The sequence below is a fragment of the Amblyomma maculatum genome, chromosome 5 (assembly GCF_055883805.1).
Source record: "Amblyomma maculatum isolate TAMU_Amacu chromosome 5, ASM5588380v1, whole genome shotgun sequence".
NCBI classification, from domain to species: Eukaryota; Metazoa; Arthropoda; class Arachnida; order Ixodida; family Ixodidae; genus Amblyomma; species Amblyomma maculatum.
The window spans coordinates 107,703,833-107,722,811 of NC_139348.1; the positions used below are offsets into that span (position 1 = coordinate 107,703,833).

Below are 18,979 nucleotides of genomic sequence, written 5' to 3' on the forward strand. Positions count from 1 at the left end.
CGATCTTGGCCGCTTGCGTTGTCTAAATGCTCAGAACTAAGCAGTGGAGTATTGGCGTGGCGTCGTCCGGCTCTTTGTAGCATTGCTTCCGGGTGGCGACGATGGGCCATCGTCTTGGAGGGGGAAGCACAATAAGCCAGCATGTCGGGCACGCACGGCACACCTTTTTACGTCCACCTCGCTAAATAAATCTGTCATTTCAACTGCGGCTGGTTATTTTTAATACAAGCAGTGGCCGGCCACTGCTTTACAAACAGATGCTTGCAAAAACAACGCGAATCGGGTAGGTATGCATGCTGCTATGAAATGTGCGAACGTCCGCCGGAAGAACTGTGCATGTTCTGCGGTCCTTTATCGGCAGCATCGGATGGTCCGTCTGCGTCCGAGGCAGACTTCGGGCAACAAACCGGATGAGCGACGGTTTGTTGTCAAATTGGAGAATGCTGCTCGCCTCTGCGTATGCAAACGCCATGATTATGTGGCTGCTCACGAAGATGACAAGGCCGCAGAATCGCAGGCGATCGCTTCGACGTGACCACAATAATTAGAACTGTTGAGAAGGAGAAGCAGTAATTTGTAGTCTTTCTTTATATTGGGTTACGAGGCCCCCGTAGCGCCAACCAAAAATTGCCACGGCCGACGGTATTTCACGTCGTCCAGGCGGGGTATTGGTATAAGTTTTCAACTAGCAATAGTCGCTCCTCAGTCGAGACTTCATGGGATGCGACACTGCCTCTGCGCAAAGCTGATTGCCACGGAGACAGTTTTAGGAGGTCTTGCTCGTCATCCCTCTAAAATAGACGAATTAGATGCGTGGTATCATTAGTCACTACCCATAGTATTTGAAATATAAAGGTGATGCCTCCGAGCGAGATGACTTTTGTGCACCGCTTGTAAAGAATGTTTATTTGCGACAGCGCTGCAGGAAAGGTTGGTTAGAGTTATTAAGCTAAAGTATTACCAAAACGGCGTCTGTGCACTGATCACGTGGCGCCCAAAGAGAGTTTGCACTCCGTCGTGTGCACAAACGCATGAATGAACCGTTCTGCAGTAGCGCACCCCTCTTGCGGCCTCCAGGTGAATTGCGCTCGACGGGAGGGAAATACAAAGAAGTTATGCTGAAATTAGCTCGTATTAGTGGGGTGGGCTTATTTGCAAGTAGTAGAATAGTGCTGGGCAGAGACGCGTGAGTCTATGGACACACCATAAAAAACTCTATCCTCCCCCCTGCCCCCCCCCCCCCCTTCCCGCGCCCTTCCACCCTCTATTCCACAACAGGAGGCTGACGAACCTGGCGGCCGTGGCATCTCGGTTGAGGCGAGTTAGGGGAGGCAAAAGGCCTAGTGGCCTAGAAGGTGCTATCACTGCACGCAATATTTGTGCAGCAGTTGGTGTTGTTTCGCGGTACACTTCCCCCATTTTCGTGTGGAATCCAGGCGAAAATGGCAGCCGAGGAGGCTTCGCGCATGCGCAGCGTGTTACTTGATAAATGCCTATTATCGATGCCTCCACTTTCCTCTACATGTAAATGTAAATTGGTTTACGTAGAAGGAAAAGTGCAGTATCTGTCACGTATTTCCGCGGATATCTTGACCGCGTTGTAAGCGAAGAAATGCAGGTGGGACTAAGAAAAGAGCGAAGGAGGTGCCCTGGTGGAGGCCTACGGAATGATTTCGACCAGCTGGGGATCTTTAACGGACTTTCTCCTGTGGCTGAATGGTTAAGACTCTCGTCTAGTGAAACGGAGTACCCGGGTTCAAAACCTACTGCAGCGGCCACGTGTGGATGGAGGCGAAATGGAAAAACGTCCGAGTGTTGTGCGATGTAAGTGCATGTTAAAGTCGCCAGGTGGCCGAAACTTTTGTTCTTTGTCTTTTATTACTTTTCTTTCATTTTTAATCTTTATTTTTACTTTTACTTTATGGTCATTATATTTTCTTTTTTGCGTTTTATTTTTTTTTTTTCAGTCAACGCGTCCTTGAGTGCCGTCATCATTGTCAACCGATTAGGTTGCCGAAACCGGGTTAGTGCTGAAGTAAGGAAGGTGTCAACATCCACAAAAGGCCAATAAATTAAAAGCATTTATTTTTCAAAGGTGGCTGCCTAGAGGAGGGTGACGGTTCCCTCACCATTATGGCAGTGTCGGCGCAGTCTCGTGATCAAGGGCGTAGGTGTCTCAGGTCTTTGGAGTCGGGGAGGCTGTAGGCCGGAGGGGCGACGTCGTGTTCATAATAGAAGCGGAATAAGCCAGAAGTAGGTCCTAGTTTCTTATCTCGCAGCAGGCAGGGTACCGTCGGTGGTCGAAAAAACACCCTAAACGGCTCAAAAGAGCCCCTTCGCTATATTTCCGCTAATTCGGGACTTGAACTTTCTCGTTCAGCCAGCCCGATTCTGTCTTAAGCTCCACAGTTTTTCTTCAGACGTCCGATGCTGTGCGATACTGCGGTCAATCCCTTCACCGCCAACGTCCTCGCCCAGCTGTACCATTGGGTCAAACCTGTCGTTCACGTCGGGAGCTGCAGCCTTAAGGTCACTTGCCCAATAGCGTACAACCGACCCGCCTTTCCCAACTTTGCTATTGGCTCGTCTTCGATTGTGCCTTTTGGCACGTACACGTCGTCGGGGATCCTGGGAAATGAGGCGTTTCTTCGGAACTTCCGATCATGGCCGCTTGCGTTGTCTAAATTCTCAGAACTAAGCAGTGGGGTATTGGCGTGGCGTCGTCCGACTCTTTGTAGCATTGCTTCCGGGTGGCGACGATGGGTGATGGTCTTGGAGGGGGAAGCACAATAAGCCAGCATGTCGGGCACGCACGCCACACCTTTTTACGTACATCTCGTTAAATAAACCTGTCATTTCAACTGCGGCTGGTTATTTTTGATACAAGCAGTGGCCGGCCACTGCTTTACAAACAGATGCTTGCAAAAACAACGCGGATCGGGTAGGTATGCATGCTGCTATGAAATGTGCGAGAGTTAGCCGTATATTGGTTCTCGAACGTCCGCCGGAAGAACTGTGCATGTTCTGCGGTCCTGTATCGGCAGCATCGGATGGTCCGTCTACGTCCGAGGAGCGCGTCTGGCAACAAACAGGATGGCCGACGGTTGACCGTTGGATGTTGTCACGAAATCGGCGCCCATTTTCAGCAAGCCGGTACAGCGCTAGGCCCGCACGGCGTCGCGTGGAAGGCATGGAGAGAAAAGCCCCCTTCCCCGCGCGGGAGAGCGCGTAGCTTTGTATGCGTTGCCGTGACCCTCTTTCCCATTGCCCGGGGAGGACGGTGGTTCATCGGCCTGGAATGTGCCAGGCCTTTCGAGAACGTTCTATGGGGCCTGGCCAATGACGACGCGCGGTTCAACGGGAGGAGAAGAGCGCACTATAACCAGCGAAGCTAAGTGTGTGTGCGCGCTAGCTTTGGCGCATGTTAACAAACAGACGCGGCGCGCCCTATTTAAAGCGACCGCGCCGCTTGATGAGTCAGTCAGTTCGTCAGTTCGTCAAGTGTTTTGCGACGTGCTCGCCTGTGTTTCGACTGGACTCCCGGGGATCACCCGCTGCTGGCAAGCCCACGGACTTTCAAGGGAGCGGCGCTCGTCTCGTATGGCGGCCACATCGTGACTCTTGAGGCGTCGGACTGCAACAGTGCCCGGTGAACAATTTGGTGTTTGTTTATGTACTCTCTCGTGTTTCATCTGTTGTAAAGCCTCTACGTTATTGGATACCTGTGTAATTGCATGCTTAGCGTTTGTATTCTGTGAACCTCTCGTCTATGTATTTCAAGTGACCTTGTGTGTTCCTTTGTATCGTCTCTTGCTGTGTATAAATTGTGTTTTGTTTGTTACTTCTGACTCCGATCCTTACTCTGGTTTGAACCGGCGACAGCTGGGCACCAAACGGCCACCCCCTTCTGTCACTACTAGGTAGTTGGATTCCGGCTGAGCTTGCCACGCAAGTCGAGGGCATCTCCTTCGCGACCGGAACAGCTACCCCCACTCACTCTAAGGGTGTCTGGGAGTGTGCGCACCGTTAAGGGCGCATCGTTAATAATACCCCCTTAATTATTAACGGGTGACAGATGTCCAATTGGTGAAGGCTCTCCGCCTCTGCTTATATAACGCCTTACTTTTGCGGCTACTCACGAAGATGACAAGGCCGCAGAATCACAGGCGATCGCTTCGACGTGACCAGAAACATTACAACTGTTGAGGCAGAAGAGGCAGGAATATTTCGTCTCTCTTTGTATTGAGTTACGAGGCCCCCGTAGGGCCAACCAAAAATTGCCTCAGCCGACGGTATTTCACGTCGTCCAGGCGGGGTATTGGTATAAGTTTTCAACTAGCAATAGTCGCTCCTCAGTCGAGACTTCATGGGATGCGACACTGCCTCTGCGCAAAGCTGATTGCCACGAAGACAGCTTGAGGAGGTCTTGCTCGTCATCCCTCTAACATAGGCGAATTAGATGCGTGGTATCATTAGTCACTACCTATAGTATTTGAAATATAAAGGTGATGCCTCCAAGCGAGATTACTTTTGTGTACCGCTTGCAAAGAATGTTTATTTGCGACAGCGCTGCAGGAAAGGTTGGTTAGAGTTTTTAAGCTGAAGTATTACCAAAACGGCGTCTGTGCACCGGTCACGTGGCGCCCAAAGAGAGTTTGCAATCCGTCGTGTGCACAAACGCATGAATGAACCGTTCTGCAGTAGCCCACCCCTCTTGCGGCCTCCAGGTGAATTGCGCTCGACGGGAGGGAAATACAAAGAAGTTATGCTGAAATTAGCTGGCATTAGTGGGGTGGACTTATTTTCCAAGTAGTAGAATAGTGCTGGGCAGGTACCGCCTAGCCTGGGCAGAGACGCGTGAGTCTGTGGACACACCATGAAAATCCCATCCTTCTACCCTCTATTCCACAACAGGAGGCTGACGAACCTGGCCGCCGTGGCATCTCGGTTGAGGTGAGTTAGGGGAGGCAAAAGGCCTAGTGGCCTAGAAGGTGCTATCACTGTACGCAATATTTGTGCAGCAGTTGGTGTTGTTTCGCGGAACTCTTCGCCCAATTTCGTGTGGAATCCAGGCGAAAATGGCAGCCGAGGAGGCTTCGCGCATGCGCAGCAGTGTTACTTGATAAATGTCTATTATCGATGCCTCCACTTTCCTCTACATGTAAATGTAAATTGGTTTACGGAGAAGGAAAAGTGCCGTATCTGTCACGTATTTCCGCAGATATCCTAACCGCGTTGTAAGAGAAGAAAGGAAGGTGGGACTAAGAAAAGATAGAGCGAAGGAGGTGCTGTGGTGGAGGCCTACGGAATGATTTCGACCAGCTGGGGATCTTTAACAGACTTTCTCCTGTGGCTGAGTGGTTAAGACTACCGTCTAGTGAAACGGAGTACCCGGGTTCGAAACCGACTGCGGCGGCCACGTGTGGATGGAGGTGAAATGGAAAAACGTCCGAGTGTTGTGCGATGTGAGTGCATGCTAAAGATCGCCAGGTGGCAGCAATAATGTTTTCTTGTGTTTTAATACTTTTTCATTTTTGCGATTTGTATTTTTTACTTTTATCTCAATTTCAATATATACTTTTTATGTTTTTATTTGCTTATTTCATTCAACGTCCTCCATCGTCCTTACGCTTGACGTGGAGAATTATATACACGCTCGCACGCTCGGCTGAGACACAGAAGGACGGTGGTTCGATTCCTGACATAGGCACGAATACTGGGCTCATGATGACATTCGTGTCTGTTCGCTCTATGTGTCCGGTGGATGAAACGCAAAGAAAGAGTCAGTCTCCAACGGGAATCGAACCTTCTTTGGAATTTTTTTTTTTCTTTTTACTACGTCAGCATTAAGTGCCTACGTTTCTGGTTTGGCGTCCCCAAAAGTTGTGCACGTGATTTCATGGTAACTGAACGGGTAAACAAAAAAAAAAAGAAAGAGTGCACATGACAGAGGACAAATATATATCTAGTCTGGGAAATCGTATGGGCACTATTGAGTAATTAGCTAATTAATTATAGCAAAATAAGTCAATTCGACGTCGAAATAGGCAGAGTAATGGCTACGTCTAGATGTGAAGCCACACTTCCGGTCATGTGACGCGTGGAAGGGTAACGTGTCGTGTGGCAAGGGTCATGTGATCGAAAGTGTGATGTGTCTGCAGCGTGTCACGGGACCGGAAGTTGGCCGTCTGAGAAAAAAATACCAAAAATAAAATGAGTAAAATTTATCAGAAAATGTGTTAAGTGTCGTTTAATTGAAGAAAAAAAAATAAAAGAACATGAGCAGCTGCTTGCTACACAATGTCGTCAGCGACGCAGCTGCTATTATAATTTCCGCAGTGTGACATCTCTACAAGGGGCGCAGATATGCCGTGTGCAGCAGTAAAGCTCAGGCTTACGCATTTCTCCTGTGTAGATTCTGCAGTGCTATCGGATTTTTTTTGCCTGTCTTCGACACAATACTCACGCAAAATATCATTTGCAATGACTCCCTTGCCTGCGGTGATTTAATAATCAAGCAGGCACATCTGGCTTCAGGAACTGAATCGGCTCTTTTCTGCATTTCCACAAACCACTACTGCATGCTTTCACGGAAGTAGACTCGGACTGGCCTTGCACCTGGTTCACAATCTTATTTAGCCATTCGGGAACGCCAAATACTGTGGAGGCCAATAAGCCTGATTGCATCATAAGGTACTCTTTCGTCGTTTTCTACAGAGAGAAATCGCATTCCATAAATTCTTGTCTGGCGTGAGAGTGTAATAGCGATGACAATGATGATGCATTTAGTGACAATGATGGCAGTAGCTATGATAATGACGCTGCATTTAGTGATAACGATAATGATGGTATTAGCGATGACAATGACGGTGCTTTTATTGATGATGATACTAGCGCTTGTGATGATTATGACAATAGTAGGGATGAAAATGATGATGCATCTAGTGACAGCAGTCCTGTAAAGTGGCTTTCGCCATTTTGGTTCTTAAGTTGACTTAAGCGCAGTCTTGTTATTTTTAATCGGCCTATGAGGACGCATTCTGGTGACACGCTTTGATGGCGCCACTCATGACGCAAGAAACGCTGTCGCATTTGTAAAGAGGAAGATGAATTTCGGAGGCATGTGCACCGCGAGCGCACGGCGCGAGATCTCTCTCTCGGATCCCCAGGCTAAGAAACCTCGTTACAACTTGGTGGAGTGTGCTGATTCGACCCTTCATCTACCATCCTGGAGCTACGCAGCCGCACCATTGCACCAACAATGACAACCGATGTGAGCCAGCCATCTGCTTCTTGCCGACCCCCGTCGTGTGCCCAGGAGCGCTCCGACAGCGGGACCCGGCCATAGTCAGCAGGAGTGATGATCACGATGTGGAGGATTGGCTTGCCTCTTACGAGCGGGTAAGAGGCCACAACCGTTGGGACGAAGCCCTGAAGCTCAACAACGTCGTATTCTACCTGACGGACGTTGCCAGTCTCTGGTACCACAGCCACGAAGCAGAGTTCACCACCTGGTCAGCCTTTAAGCGGGCCTTGTCCGATATCTTTGGCCGCCCTGCTGTCCGAAAGCTGCGCGCCTATGTAATACTCATCTACGTAGCAGCGTTAGCTTTGTTCAGCTGCGCGCGAGTGTGAGAAGAAGGCAAAAGCTGCCGGCTGAGCACGTTTTCTGAGGTAGTCACGTTGTGGGGCGTCAAGAAGCGAAAGCGCAATGGTCTGCTGCGCGCTTTCAAGCTAGAAGCGGCTGATCTCGGACGTGAAGACTAGAAAACAGCTGGGGAGATGGAATGCACTTCACTTCTCAAAGGACGCGTAATATGGCTGGTGAACTCAAGACAACCTAGCTGACACTCACTAAAAGTTGCGCGGCTATCACCACCTTTCAGCCGCCCGATATTATGCAACGACAGTCCTGCAATCCACTGCACACTTCGCCTGTATGAAGGAAGAAGACCGAACCACATGGCAGTGTTTCTTCGGCGCCGTGGTGTCTCGGCACCGGCGTCGCTGAAAGACGCAGATATCTGGCGGGGCCAGATCTCAGCGTCGACGTCGGAAATTCTTCAGTCGGAGACCAATGACAGGCCACACACGGGCAGCGTTTGCGAGGCGCAATTCGTTTCCGCGAAGGCAAGAGCTTGTCTCTTGTCCTCGCGCATGCCTGCGCCTTTATTCTCCTTGCTTCCTCCTCCATCCCCAGTAGCTCCCTTGGTCGCTGAATAGGACGATGGCAGCCCTTTTCGGGCGTCGCGTCGGCGTCTCGTCTACGGGCATCATAGCTCGGCGCGCTCCGGAGAGGGTGACCAAGCACATGACGGCGTACGAACTGACGTCTGCATGCCAAGGCATGGAGGGATCCCGGAAGTAAGAACAATTATCCAGTCTAGATCAGGCGCTCCCAAACTTTTTTCCCTCAAGGACTCCAAACAGCCATCAAAATGTATCACGGAAATACCATTGCGCGCAGGGAAACGTTCTTCCTCTAGAGCCCCATAGGACGCAGATGCTGAGTGTGTGTGCTGCTGAAGGACTGCGTCAGTAAACGACTCCTTTTTTTTTTATTTTAGCACCTGTTTCTTTGCGGTTAACCGTTTTCCTCCAGCGGATGTTCGGTGCACCGCTAGTCAGGGCTGTCCGGCACCACTCGAATCTACTGTGGTCAGTGTCCTGTGCATGCAGGTGAAACCGCAACTGAAAACCTAACGCACAGTCAGTGGCTTCCTACGCCTTGGCCAGCCCATCAGCCGTACAGCACGTCGACCCTTCACGATCGGGTTGGCGCACCGTGTCTTATACTACCTGTGGAGCAGTCGGCGGCGAAACTGCAATAAGCTACATGTCGGCTCTTTACGAAGTCGTAGCCTCATTAGAGTTTCGTTGGATGATATATTTCTCTGAATAGTAAAACCCCCATGAACGACCGCAGCCCCCATCGTGCTATATATGGCGAGGCCGCGACCAACACTGATCAAGCAGCTCTCATTGAGCTTTGATGTGGTAGCGTACCCAGTTTCCCCGTTGGTCTTATACTTCGGACATAATCAACAACCTCTGAATACGAACATTTGTTTGTCATCTCGGCTAGCCTCTCCAATTCTTACATGACCAACCGGAGCGGGTTCTACGGGGGCTAACCCAATCTGTCTGGACTTGCCCAAGTGTTCCCCACAGCGGTCCGACAATAATTCAGGGGCAATAGCAGCCCCTAAATGACCGTATCGTAATCTCGCTATACTACCATGAAGTAATTTGATATCGGGCAAAACATCCTACAGGAACTGTCGGAGTGAGGATTGGCACAATATGGCCAGTGCAGGCAACATTCATTGGGCCTACGGTGCTCCTAATGCAGACAACACCCACTATAACCGCTATATACAATGCCCCCGTGAATGAATATGGTTCGCTGTTAAGGCTTTTCTGATTACCTAAATAAAAAGCTAACCATCAGACCAAATTAAAGCGCGATGCTTCTATTGTTTTTCTATAGTGAGATAATTAAAACTTACAGTGTTTATTGTCCAGCGGAGTAATACAAACGCCGCGGACCACTGTCCACAGTTGCTATTTTTTTTTCCAAAGTTGTATCCTATATATAATCCAGCTATACGTGTTTAGAAAATGTTTAATAAGTGCTACGAGTATATTCCTTCCGCGGACAAGCCACGCGTGTGTTCCAAGCAATATTGGTGTGTGGAGGTCGAATGTAGTACAGGGCAGCCTGGTAAGGTAGCAGAATATTTCGTGCACGTGATCTGATAATTACGCACAATTTATTTAAGCGAGTGTGAGAACGACAAACGTGTAATTTTGAAGTAATCAAGTGAAGATGATTAGACATATATGTAATAAATAATCTATAACAGAAATTCATGGGCGCGTACAATACGCACTACGGAAATAATATGCATAAGATGGAGGAGCGCGGATGGGTCAACCCCGCTGCGGCCGATGTATTATAGTTTTCAGCAATGCATCGGCAGTCCGTCTTGCCGCACCTTAGTATTATTTCTTGTAGAGTCAACATCCATGTTTCATCTTCCCTCAAGGCATCAACAGGGAAGCATGTGACGAGCCACTTTCCATCCCCGTCGTAGCTGATGTTGGGAACTTTGTGCAGCCCACATTTATGTTGGGTTTGTCAGGTAGGTTCCCCAAAAGGGACCGAGGAGCGTGTGGGCATGTTCGTTTTCTATAGGACACTCACGGTAGTCCAACTGAGCTTGCGAGAGCCCAGATTAATGCTGCGCCTTCTCTAATTAATTCTCCCCAATAAGGACCAATGCGAGCAGCATGTCGCCAGCTCCGTCACAGCGGATTTTGGACCTGGACAATGGTAGTCTGTCGAGTGACTTGGTGGCTTGTAACACTTTAAGCCCCGTTTTCAGCGCAGAAAGGCATACGTACACAAAGAAACCATTCAGTGTTGTCTCCTTGCATCCGTACTGTCGCTTCCGCGGTCTTCAGTTTACGATGTCCCACCAACTGGCTTACAACCATGTTCTTTTGAGAAAACACATATCAAATGTGTAAGAAGAAAGGCCGAGTGCATTAATAAGCACAGACCATTCAGATGGTAGTTTTTAGGGCTATAAGTCCTATTTTAAGTGAAAAACGCATGAAAATAGGGAGTGCGACATAACCCTGCAGTATCTGCGTATATATGTTGTTTTAAATGTACTCTTGGCTCTCAGGTAATTGTTAACTTAAGCATGAACCGTTGGGCCCCGTATAACATTTTCTCAGTAGTCCGTCGTTTCATGTTCGAGAGTAATTTTTTACTGCATACATCCTGTCATATGTCCAGCACTGCCAAAAATGTTAGGTCCATCGCTAGCCATATACGCCCGAGGAATAACAGCGCAGTGATCAGTTAGCGCAGTAAACGGCACGTTTACATAAAACATGTGGAATTACGTACGTCAGTTTTAACATGTCCTACACAATCATGAGGAAGGCTGGTCAGGACGAGTCTTCAGCTGGAGTGAAGATTGCTGGGAAACGTATCAACAACCTTAGATATGCGGATGATACCACTTTAATGGCAGAAAGTGAAATGGAACTCAAGAGACTTCTGATGCGCGTACAAGAAGAGAGTGAGAAGTTTGGGCTTAAACTGAACATTAAAAAGACAAAGATCATGGCGTCTTGCCCTATCAAGTCCTGGAGCATCAATGGACAAGAAGTGGAAGCTGTGACTTCTCTTCTTGGGCTCCAAGATTACCTCGGAAGGAGACTGCAGCCATGAAATTAGGAGACGCCTGCTTCTGGGAAAGAGAGCAATGGTTAGCCTTGACCGCCTAGTAAAGAGCAGAGACATTAGTCTGCCAACCAAGATCCGTATAACTCGTGCTATGGTCTTTCCAGTTGTGATGTATGGATGCGAGAGTTGGACTGTGAAAAAGGCTGACCGCCGAAGAATTGGCGCGTTTGAATTGTGGTGCTGGCGAAGACTCTTGAGAGATCCTTGGACTGCCAGAAGATCAAATCAGTCGATATTGTCGACCGTAAACCCTGACTGCTCATTGGAGGGTCAAATTCTAAATTTAAAGCTCAGCTACTTTGGTCATCTGATGAGAAGAGAGGAGTCGCTGGAGAAAGATTTGATGTTGGGAAAGGTTGAGGGTCGCCGGAGAAGGGGTAGGCAGCGAACGCGATGGTTAGATGGCATCCTCGATGCACTGCAGATGAAGTTATGTGATGTTAGGAAGATAGTGAGAGACCGGAAAGCGTGGCGTGACATGGTCCACAGGGTCACGAAGAGTCGGACACGACTGAACGACTGAACTGAACAAAATAAAGCTCGATGATGACGCTTCAGTGACCACGTTAACTTGCATACTCATCGACGATGGGCAGCAAAGGCAATACAGTTTTATGAAGCCGGCGAGATTATGCAGCATAGGAAGTCACACCAGACTCAAAGGAGCTGCACAGAAAGGTATGAAGAGAGACAGAAAACAAACAAAAAACAATAGGAACGAAAAAAACAAATGGGCTGACAACTAAACACTTCTAATTCGACTAAGACATGGAAAAATATGCCCTTCAAGAACATTTGAGATGCGAACGTCACTAAAATCACACTGTGTTTCTGCACCAGTAAGATGCAGTGAACCGGAGAACTGCGATCTTTTAACCCTTGTATTTGGTTGCACAGATCTCCTGTGAAGCATATTCATGCAAAATGGAGCACTGAAGATAGCGAATTTTGGCAAGAATTACCACTTCTTCCCCAATTTGTGAGGATTATGCAAAGCGTTTCAATCTAAGTGCTTTTTTTAGCCGTAGTGTGCTCACCTTACTTCTGCAGTCTTGTATCCGTATTCTGACTTGAGGCTCACGTTCACCCCGGCGCTCGTCCTGGAGCACAACTCCTGTGGAAAGAGAGCGAGGAGGAGAGGACCGCAGCGAGGGAAGGGTATGAGGGATTGGAAGAGGAGAGAGACTAGGTCAGGCACAGACTATGAACAATCAGAGCGTGAATTGGCCAGAACAGCAGATTGGGCTTGTTGGCGATTCATTATAGGTTAACAGCGCAATCAACGTAACGGGAACACAGGAGAAGAGGACGACATAATGAGCGCTGTTGTGTCGTCCTCCTCTTCTGTGTTCCCATTAGATTGTTTGCCCTGTTAACCTATAGAGAATAGGTGCGCCTACTATATACTCAAATTGTTTGGTTTGATTTAGTAGTAGGGGTCCTGAAGGACACTCGACTAGGACACTCGCAAATTGTAAGGTAGGCTATATGCCATAGGCGGCATGCAAAGCGACGGCCGCGCCACCGGGGACTGATTTGGTAAGTACAACTGAGAGTGGAGCCGTACGCTCCAGTTGCCCACCGTGTGTTCCTACACGCTCGCCACGTCACAATGGCTTTACATGGCGTTTGCAGCGTAATATAAGGAGAATGCGCTGACAGTTCGCTGTGACGCAAACTTCGGAACATCTTTCAACAATTATTTGCCTGCGCGAGATGTTATACTGAGCACACTTTAAGTCGTCGCGTGGCTGAAGTCCGTCTAAGGTGAGCGATCGAGGCGGCCAGAAAATAAATATATAGAATAATGGAGATGAGCAGTGCTAAGATAAATAAGGGAAGAAGGGTAGAAAGTGCAGGGATAATTTTGCCGCAGTGAAATAGAGAAAGAAATCACAAACCTGAGTGCAGCTACGTTCATCTTATCGCTACGTTATCAACGATGCGTAGGGCTGACAAGAGATATCGCTGACACTGGTGCCACGAGACGTTTATTGCTCTCTCGCTTCCCTATTTCGCTCCTACCTTTTTGCGTGTCATGGTCACCCTGGGAAGGGGCTCCAACTCAAAAGGGAAAGTGGTCGGCAAAACGGAACACGTACAGCCAAGATTTGATCTTTTTGCAGCCGATAAAATTTTTTCAACTGTTAGGGGGGGGGGTAGAGACACTTAAGCTCTGCCTTTAAGGGCACGACGCTAAAGCGCTAATGGGTGCGGTCTGCGGCTGCCATTAGATACCTCTAATGGCAGCCGCTACCGTTTACCGCTACCGCCTACCGCTACCGCGGGAGCGTCAACACGCATGCGCACATCCCCCTGAAAGCGATAGATGGAGCCACGTCCCTGTCAAATTTTAGCGGACTCCGCACGCAGAGACTAATCAGCGCGTGCTATGCTGAAGGCACGCGGTAGCGGTAGACGGCCGCGGTAAACTAAAATCTCTATTGAAGACGATTGTTCGAGTCCATTCACTCTGATACTCGCTTAGACACAAATCTTTTATTCGACGCTCTGCTTTCCGGCGCATTCTCCTTGGCATACAGACATTAGACGCCGCCTTATTTATTTATTTGTTTGTTAGCTTAGTTATTTACAAACAATGGTATTCCTTGACATTGAGACATTGCAGGAGTGGTACAGACAATTTTCACAGAAACAGAACAATAACAAAATACCAGGAGTAAAATATTCAGATAAAATAAAACAATAAATTAAGAAAGTTTATGATTAGGCGATCCTCGCACACTGATCCCCAGACAGTTTGTGCGAACTCCATTGTTTGGCCACGGAATTCCTCGCTCGAAGCTCTGAGGCACGTACATTTTTATTGTTTAAAATGCAGAACACCTATGGTCGGAAAAAGAAGCTGATTTTCACAGCAAATCATGCGAATCAATAGCGATTACCAGGACATTAATCGAAGTTTTAATGTTCCAATTTCTGAAAACGCCTGTTAAAACTGCCAAGTCGCCTGTCATTGTTAATTGCAGGGAAGAAATGCGATTTGAGAAGGGAATATACCTCTGGTATATTCCATTCCGCACATTTTGTTGTGAGAATCTATTTCAGAGTTTGAAGAGGATGCCGCGACTCTGCAAGGGAGTGTGCTAGAGGACATATGCTGCCCCCATTTTACTCCATTGTGAGCTTAATCTTGTTTAGAATGAAAGTACGATATTAAGTACTCCATAATTCATTCGGCCATAAAAAGGAAACGAAAATTTAAAGCATCCTATAAATGTGATAGGCCGCCAGATGTTAAATATCTCTACCTCGAGTATAACATGTGACGAAGTTAACACGTGAGAAAAAGAAATGAGTTTTTTATTCGTAAAGCTCACTGATAATTTTGCTAAAATTTATATACATCTGCCAAACATTGATGCAATATCACAATGAACATGTTGTTAAGAGTTGAATGGTTGCATGTAGTATTAATGTTAGAATGCAATACTCACTCATCTGCGCACGAATGGGGTATAAGTGATGTGTTATTAGTAATATCTATGACTTCAATACGGCAAGTCCGAAATAAAAGCGCCCTAAAACCGATCCTTGCGGTACGCCATGTTACACAGACAGACGATGACTGGAAATCGTTAGACGCGACAAGGAAAGAATATGACCATAATGTAGGCCTTAAACTAGCCTACATTGCCAGACCTCACGATTCTCTTAAAAATACACCAAGCTTATTTATGGGCTTGGTACGACATACCTAATTGAAAGGTTTTGAGTAATCAATGAAAAAGGCGCCAATATGACTGCAGTTTTTTAGAGATGAGGCAATGCAGTGCGTCAATTCATTTAATTTAGTGAGAGTAGAGGTTCTAGTCCGGAAATGATGCTGATATTATAGAAAAGGTTATTGTAAGAGAAGTGCGAAACAGTATACTCATGAATAATATATGCTCCAGAACCTTACAAATGCGTATTAAAACATTTGTTTATACTGTCTATACTTAGAGAGATTGTTACCGGGCTTACTAGTACTACATAAACTGGTTTTCATGAAAAATGGTTTCAAATTAAAGCGATTTTTGGAAGATAATAGTCAGGTACTGAATGCATCACCGAAAATACTTTTTTAGAACCAGATCAAGAATTGCGTCGGCTCCAGATCGTACCTCGAACAGGCCATAAGGCATGTTTTCGTTCATTCAACAAAAGAGAGCGAATTCGACAAATGAAGTGATGTCTTTTGTGGACAGAAATTGGTACTTAAACAAACTATCCCTACTGAAACATTTGTATGAGGCAATAACCTCATATTTTCTCGCACAATCTCACTCAATTCGCATAAGAAATCATATATAAATCGCATATAATTGCATTAAATCTCATAGTTTCTTGCACATTGTCATAAATTATGAGAAATATTTTATGATAATGATGTCCACCGCATGTGAGTATATGCGATTTGGTGATATTTTGTGAGGTTATTGCGAAGTAGAACTTTTAGTTTTTCAGTAGGGTAACACTTTTTAGTAACCGCATAAAGTATATACTTGCAAAAAACAAAAACAAACAAAGAAGCAGACGCACGTCACGAAGCCCACAAAACAAAAACTACGGGGAAATGAAGAGCAGTTAGGTTTTGGTATATTGTCATGGTTCGATAAGAGGTTCTCAAATTTTCGAGCCGTTTTACTGAGAAAATACTTGTGAACGTTTCCATCACCATTCGAGGCTTTGGAAGTGTTCAAGTCGGTTCCATGTGTTCGCAAGAAGCACCTCAAAGCAGCCGTGCCTATTACCGGCCATTACTAACCGATGCCAAGGCAATGAAGAACTGCGTCTGCGAGGGGACGTGCTTATGGAAAGGCAGACGGACATCGACGACTTCGTTCCTGTGCTTGATCTTGTCGTTGAACATCTGCGCCAGCCACGAATCGCTTGTCAGCGGACGACGAACATTCCACACTTTATGCGCTACCCTTATATTGTCAGTGAGAACAAACTGAAGTTGGCCCTTTTAATCACGGCTCCGTAGTCGAGAACACCAAAGCTGTCATCTCTGAAAACATGCTTTATTGAATCTGGGATTAGTCGGAATTTTTTCGTAAAACATTTAGAGCGTCGAAAGCGGCACGTTAACCAGTTTCTCTTTCTCTCTCTCTCTTAGAAATTTAGGAGTTTAGAATGTAGATACATTACCACCGCTGCTCATGTTCGCATTGAACTCTTGGGCGCGATTCTTAGGACGATGTTGCATGGCAGTTCACTTCGAAATCACGTTGAAAGAATTGTTTTGCAAATTTGAATCTACCAGCGTGGATACACTTAAACCTGGCTTTCTTATCAACAAATTCTCAGTTCTGCTACTCGGTTAAAATCAACATAGCCAGAAGAAGACAAAGAGTCTATCCTTTTGAAAAAAAAAAAAAGGAGAAAATACAAGTCATCGGTGGCCCTTTAATTTATCATCCTGTCACATAACGAATGGTACGGTATTATACCACACACAAATTTGACGGTACTTAAGTTCAAGCAACATGCATTTAACGTCCGCTGAAATGTGCCGCTAAGAACGAGAGGAGCAAGGAAGTTATAGACAATTTTCAGCATCAGTCTAGACCAGCATTTCTCAAATAGGGTTCTGGGACCCCAAGACAATTTTCGGAGCCCGCAGAATCCATAGTCATACGCAGAAAAAATAAAAATAAAAGGCTATGCGATAGTTCTGGCCTGATTGGACATTTTCCAGGATTAAAAACACGAATGTTCAAAGCCGATTTCAGTTTTTAAAGCAAAAAAAAAAAAAATACGAGAGGAGTGCGGAAACGGAAAGCGCACGTGTGACACGCACAGAGAGAGAGGGCGTCTACGGCGTTTGTTGGTGCCGGCATTGGTGAAATTCTAGCTCTGTCTGCATTGCTGGACGGGCTTCAATGCAAAGATTCTCGGATGTCCGACGAGCTACTAACGTGTTAGATGGAGTCGAATCCCTTCTAGCGACATGCATACCGGTGGCGACGCGTACTACCATTAAAATCTCCATCTCTCTCTCTCTGTCTTCCACACGTCCTTTGTAGGCCGTTGCACGCTGGAAAGTGCGCGATTTTTAGTGGCCAATTTAACTTTACCTCAGTCCTAAATCCCCGACTTTCCCCCGGAAATTCTGAAGCAATCCCTCCCGCTTTCCCCTACTTCCCCGGTTTCAAGGAGTCCCTGACACATCCTCGGCTGAGAACCACTGGTCTAGACTACAACATCGCTGCATCTGTCTATAGGCAATGTGCACGCTGTGTATTAAATGTGGCCACGTGTGCATGATGCAAGTAGTGCAGTGGTGATCTGAAATATATAGCTCTTCTTTGGTATTATCGGATTGAGCTTCAATATGATACCGAAAAGAATCCTGGCCACGGAAAGACGAGCATGAGTGCCCGGACAAAGGAAATTCTAGGGGGCACTTTGGATCACTAAACTGCGATAAGGCGAAAGCCTCTATCGCGTGGTGGTCCGAAGCCCTCCAATACGGCACCTCTTTCTGTCTGTTTTCACTCCCACCTTCGTGATGACGCGATAGCGTTAGCTACCAACCAACATATAAAGCCCCGCTTTAACCGAACGCGTATGAACGTGCCTGCGTGGCCTATAGGGATAACGTGAATGCAAGCGTCCGGGCAGGCTGATTCTGATATCACCCTCCCATATGAAAGGAGAGGCCCGAGTTGACAGCTCCTGCCAAACGTAATGCCATGAAGCCCTACGTGCAGTTAGTGCTCAGCCGTGTCATCTGCCAGCTACCGCCTTCCGTGTAACGAAAGCATTACGGACGGACGGACACGATCCGTGAGCATGATCCATTAGCAGTAGACGCCAGATGGAATATATGCGTTTAATACCAAGAAATGAATTCACTACAAATGTAATACACTGGAAACACCCGGGACACTCTCATAAAGCTTCATGACTGCCTGTGGCCGGCTTCTGTGGTAACTTCAGGTTCTCATTCTCATGTTACCCGTTATAGTTTCGAGGACATGGGCAAGGTCGTTCATTTGAGCTTATCTGTCTTCCCTACGAGGTGTAGCTCACTTGAACGGGACTGCCCTCTCTGGAAGAAAGGTGCTGTCTTAAACAGAAGGCACTATATTCCGGCAGAGTACAGGAATACCACGTCTGCTGACGTATATACAACCCTAGCCACCGCTAAGAAATATTACCCACCTTAGCAAGCACGTGGACGGCGGCGATCTCGGCAATTGTCTCATAGCGCTCCACTGGCTTTTTGATCTGCGTCACAAAAAACGAGCCCATTGTATGCATTGTCACAAAGCCTTTGCGTTGTGAGCTGACTTATTTCCCTCACGAGTACCTAGCTCAGCTAGGAACGTATAGAGAGTGAAAGTTCATGCGCCTTTCCTATCCTCACTAGAGAGATTTAGCTTGCCGTGATCCGCGATCCGCCACCGTGACCTTCTACCGCGCGTGGGCGGGGCGTACAAGCTGATTGGTCCCCACGCGGTAGGTCTATGTGCCGCCATCCTTTACCGCCATCAAGTATGTAGCGCCATCTATCTTCGTCAAGGGGATCTGCGCGCGCACAGTGGAACGCGCGGTGGCGGATCACGGTAGCGGATCGCGGATCACAGTAAGCTAAATATCTCTATTATCAGTAGTTGTTATCGTTATGTCACACCGTCCAGTGGTCCTTCCCTGGAGACACGGTAACGGTGCCCCCTAGGAGTGAACTCGTCATTATTACTT

General features: G+C 47.2%; 1 protein-coding gene and 2 non-coding genes across 3 annotated transcripts in view; all 3 read right to left on the reverse strand.

Annotated features, from left to right (window-relative positions):
- Positions 1-605: 605 nt before the first annotated feature.
- On the reverse strand, positions 606-747 carry LOC146189164 (U4 spliceosomal RNA). The gene has a single exon (XR_014707762.1). It is a non-coding gene; the product is annotated as a U4 spliceosomal RNA (small nuclear RNA).
- Positions 748-4,255: 3,508 nt separating this feature from the next.
- On the reverse strand, positions 4,256-4,397 carry LOC146189165 (U4 spliceosomal RNA). The gene has a single exon (XR_014707759.1). It is a non-coding gene; the product is annotated as a U4 spliceosomal RNA (small nuclear RNA).
- Positions 4,398-6,089: 1,692 nt separating this feature from the next.
- Positions 6,090-18,979, reverse strand: part of LOC146189166 (uncharacterized) — a 75,180-nt gene continuing 62,290 nt past the window's right edge. The window contains exons 17-22 of the mRNA XM_084605196.1: positions 18,440-18,505; positions 16,035-16,139; positions 12,301-12,377; positions 11,916-11,929; positions 7,249-7,478; positions 6,090-6,188 (exon numbers count right to left, since the gene is read on the reverse strand). Of these exons, the coding sequence (XP_084461322.1) occupies positions 6,090-6,188; positions 7,249-7,478; positions 11,916-11,929; positions 12,301-12,377; positions 16,035-16,139; positions 18,440-18,505 (591 nt within the window). The remainder of the gene's footprint in view (positions 6,189-7,248; positions 7,479-11,915; positions 11,930-12,300; positions 12,378-16,034; positions 16,140-18,439; positions 18,506-18,979) is intronic.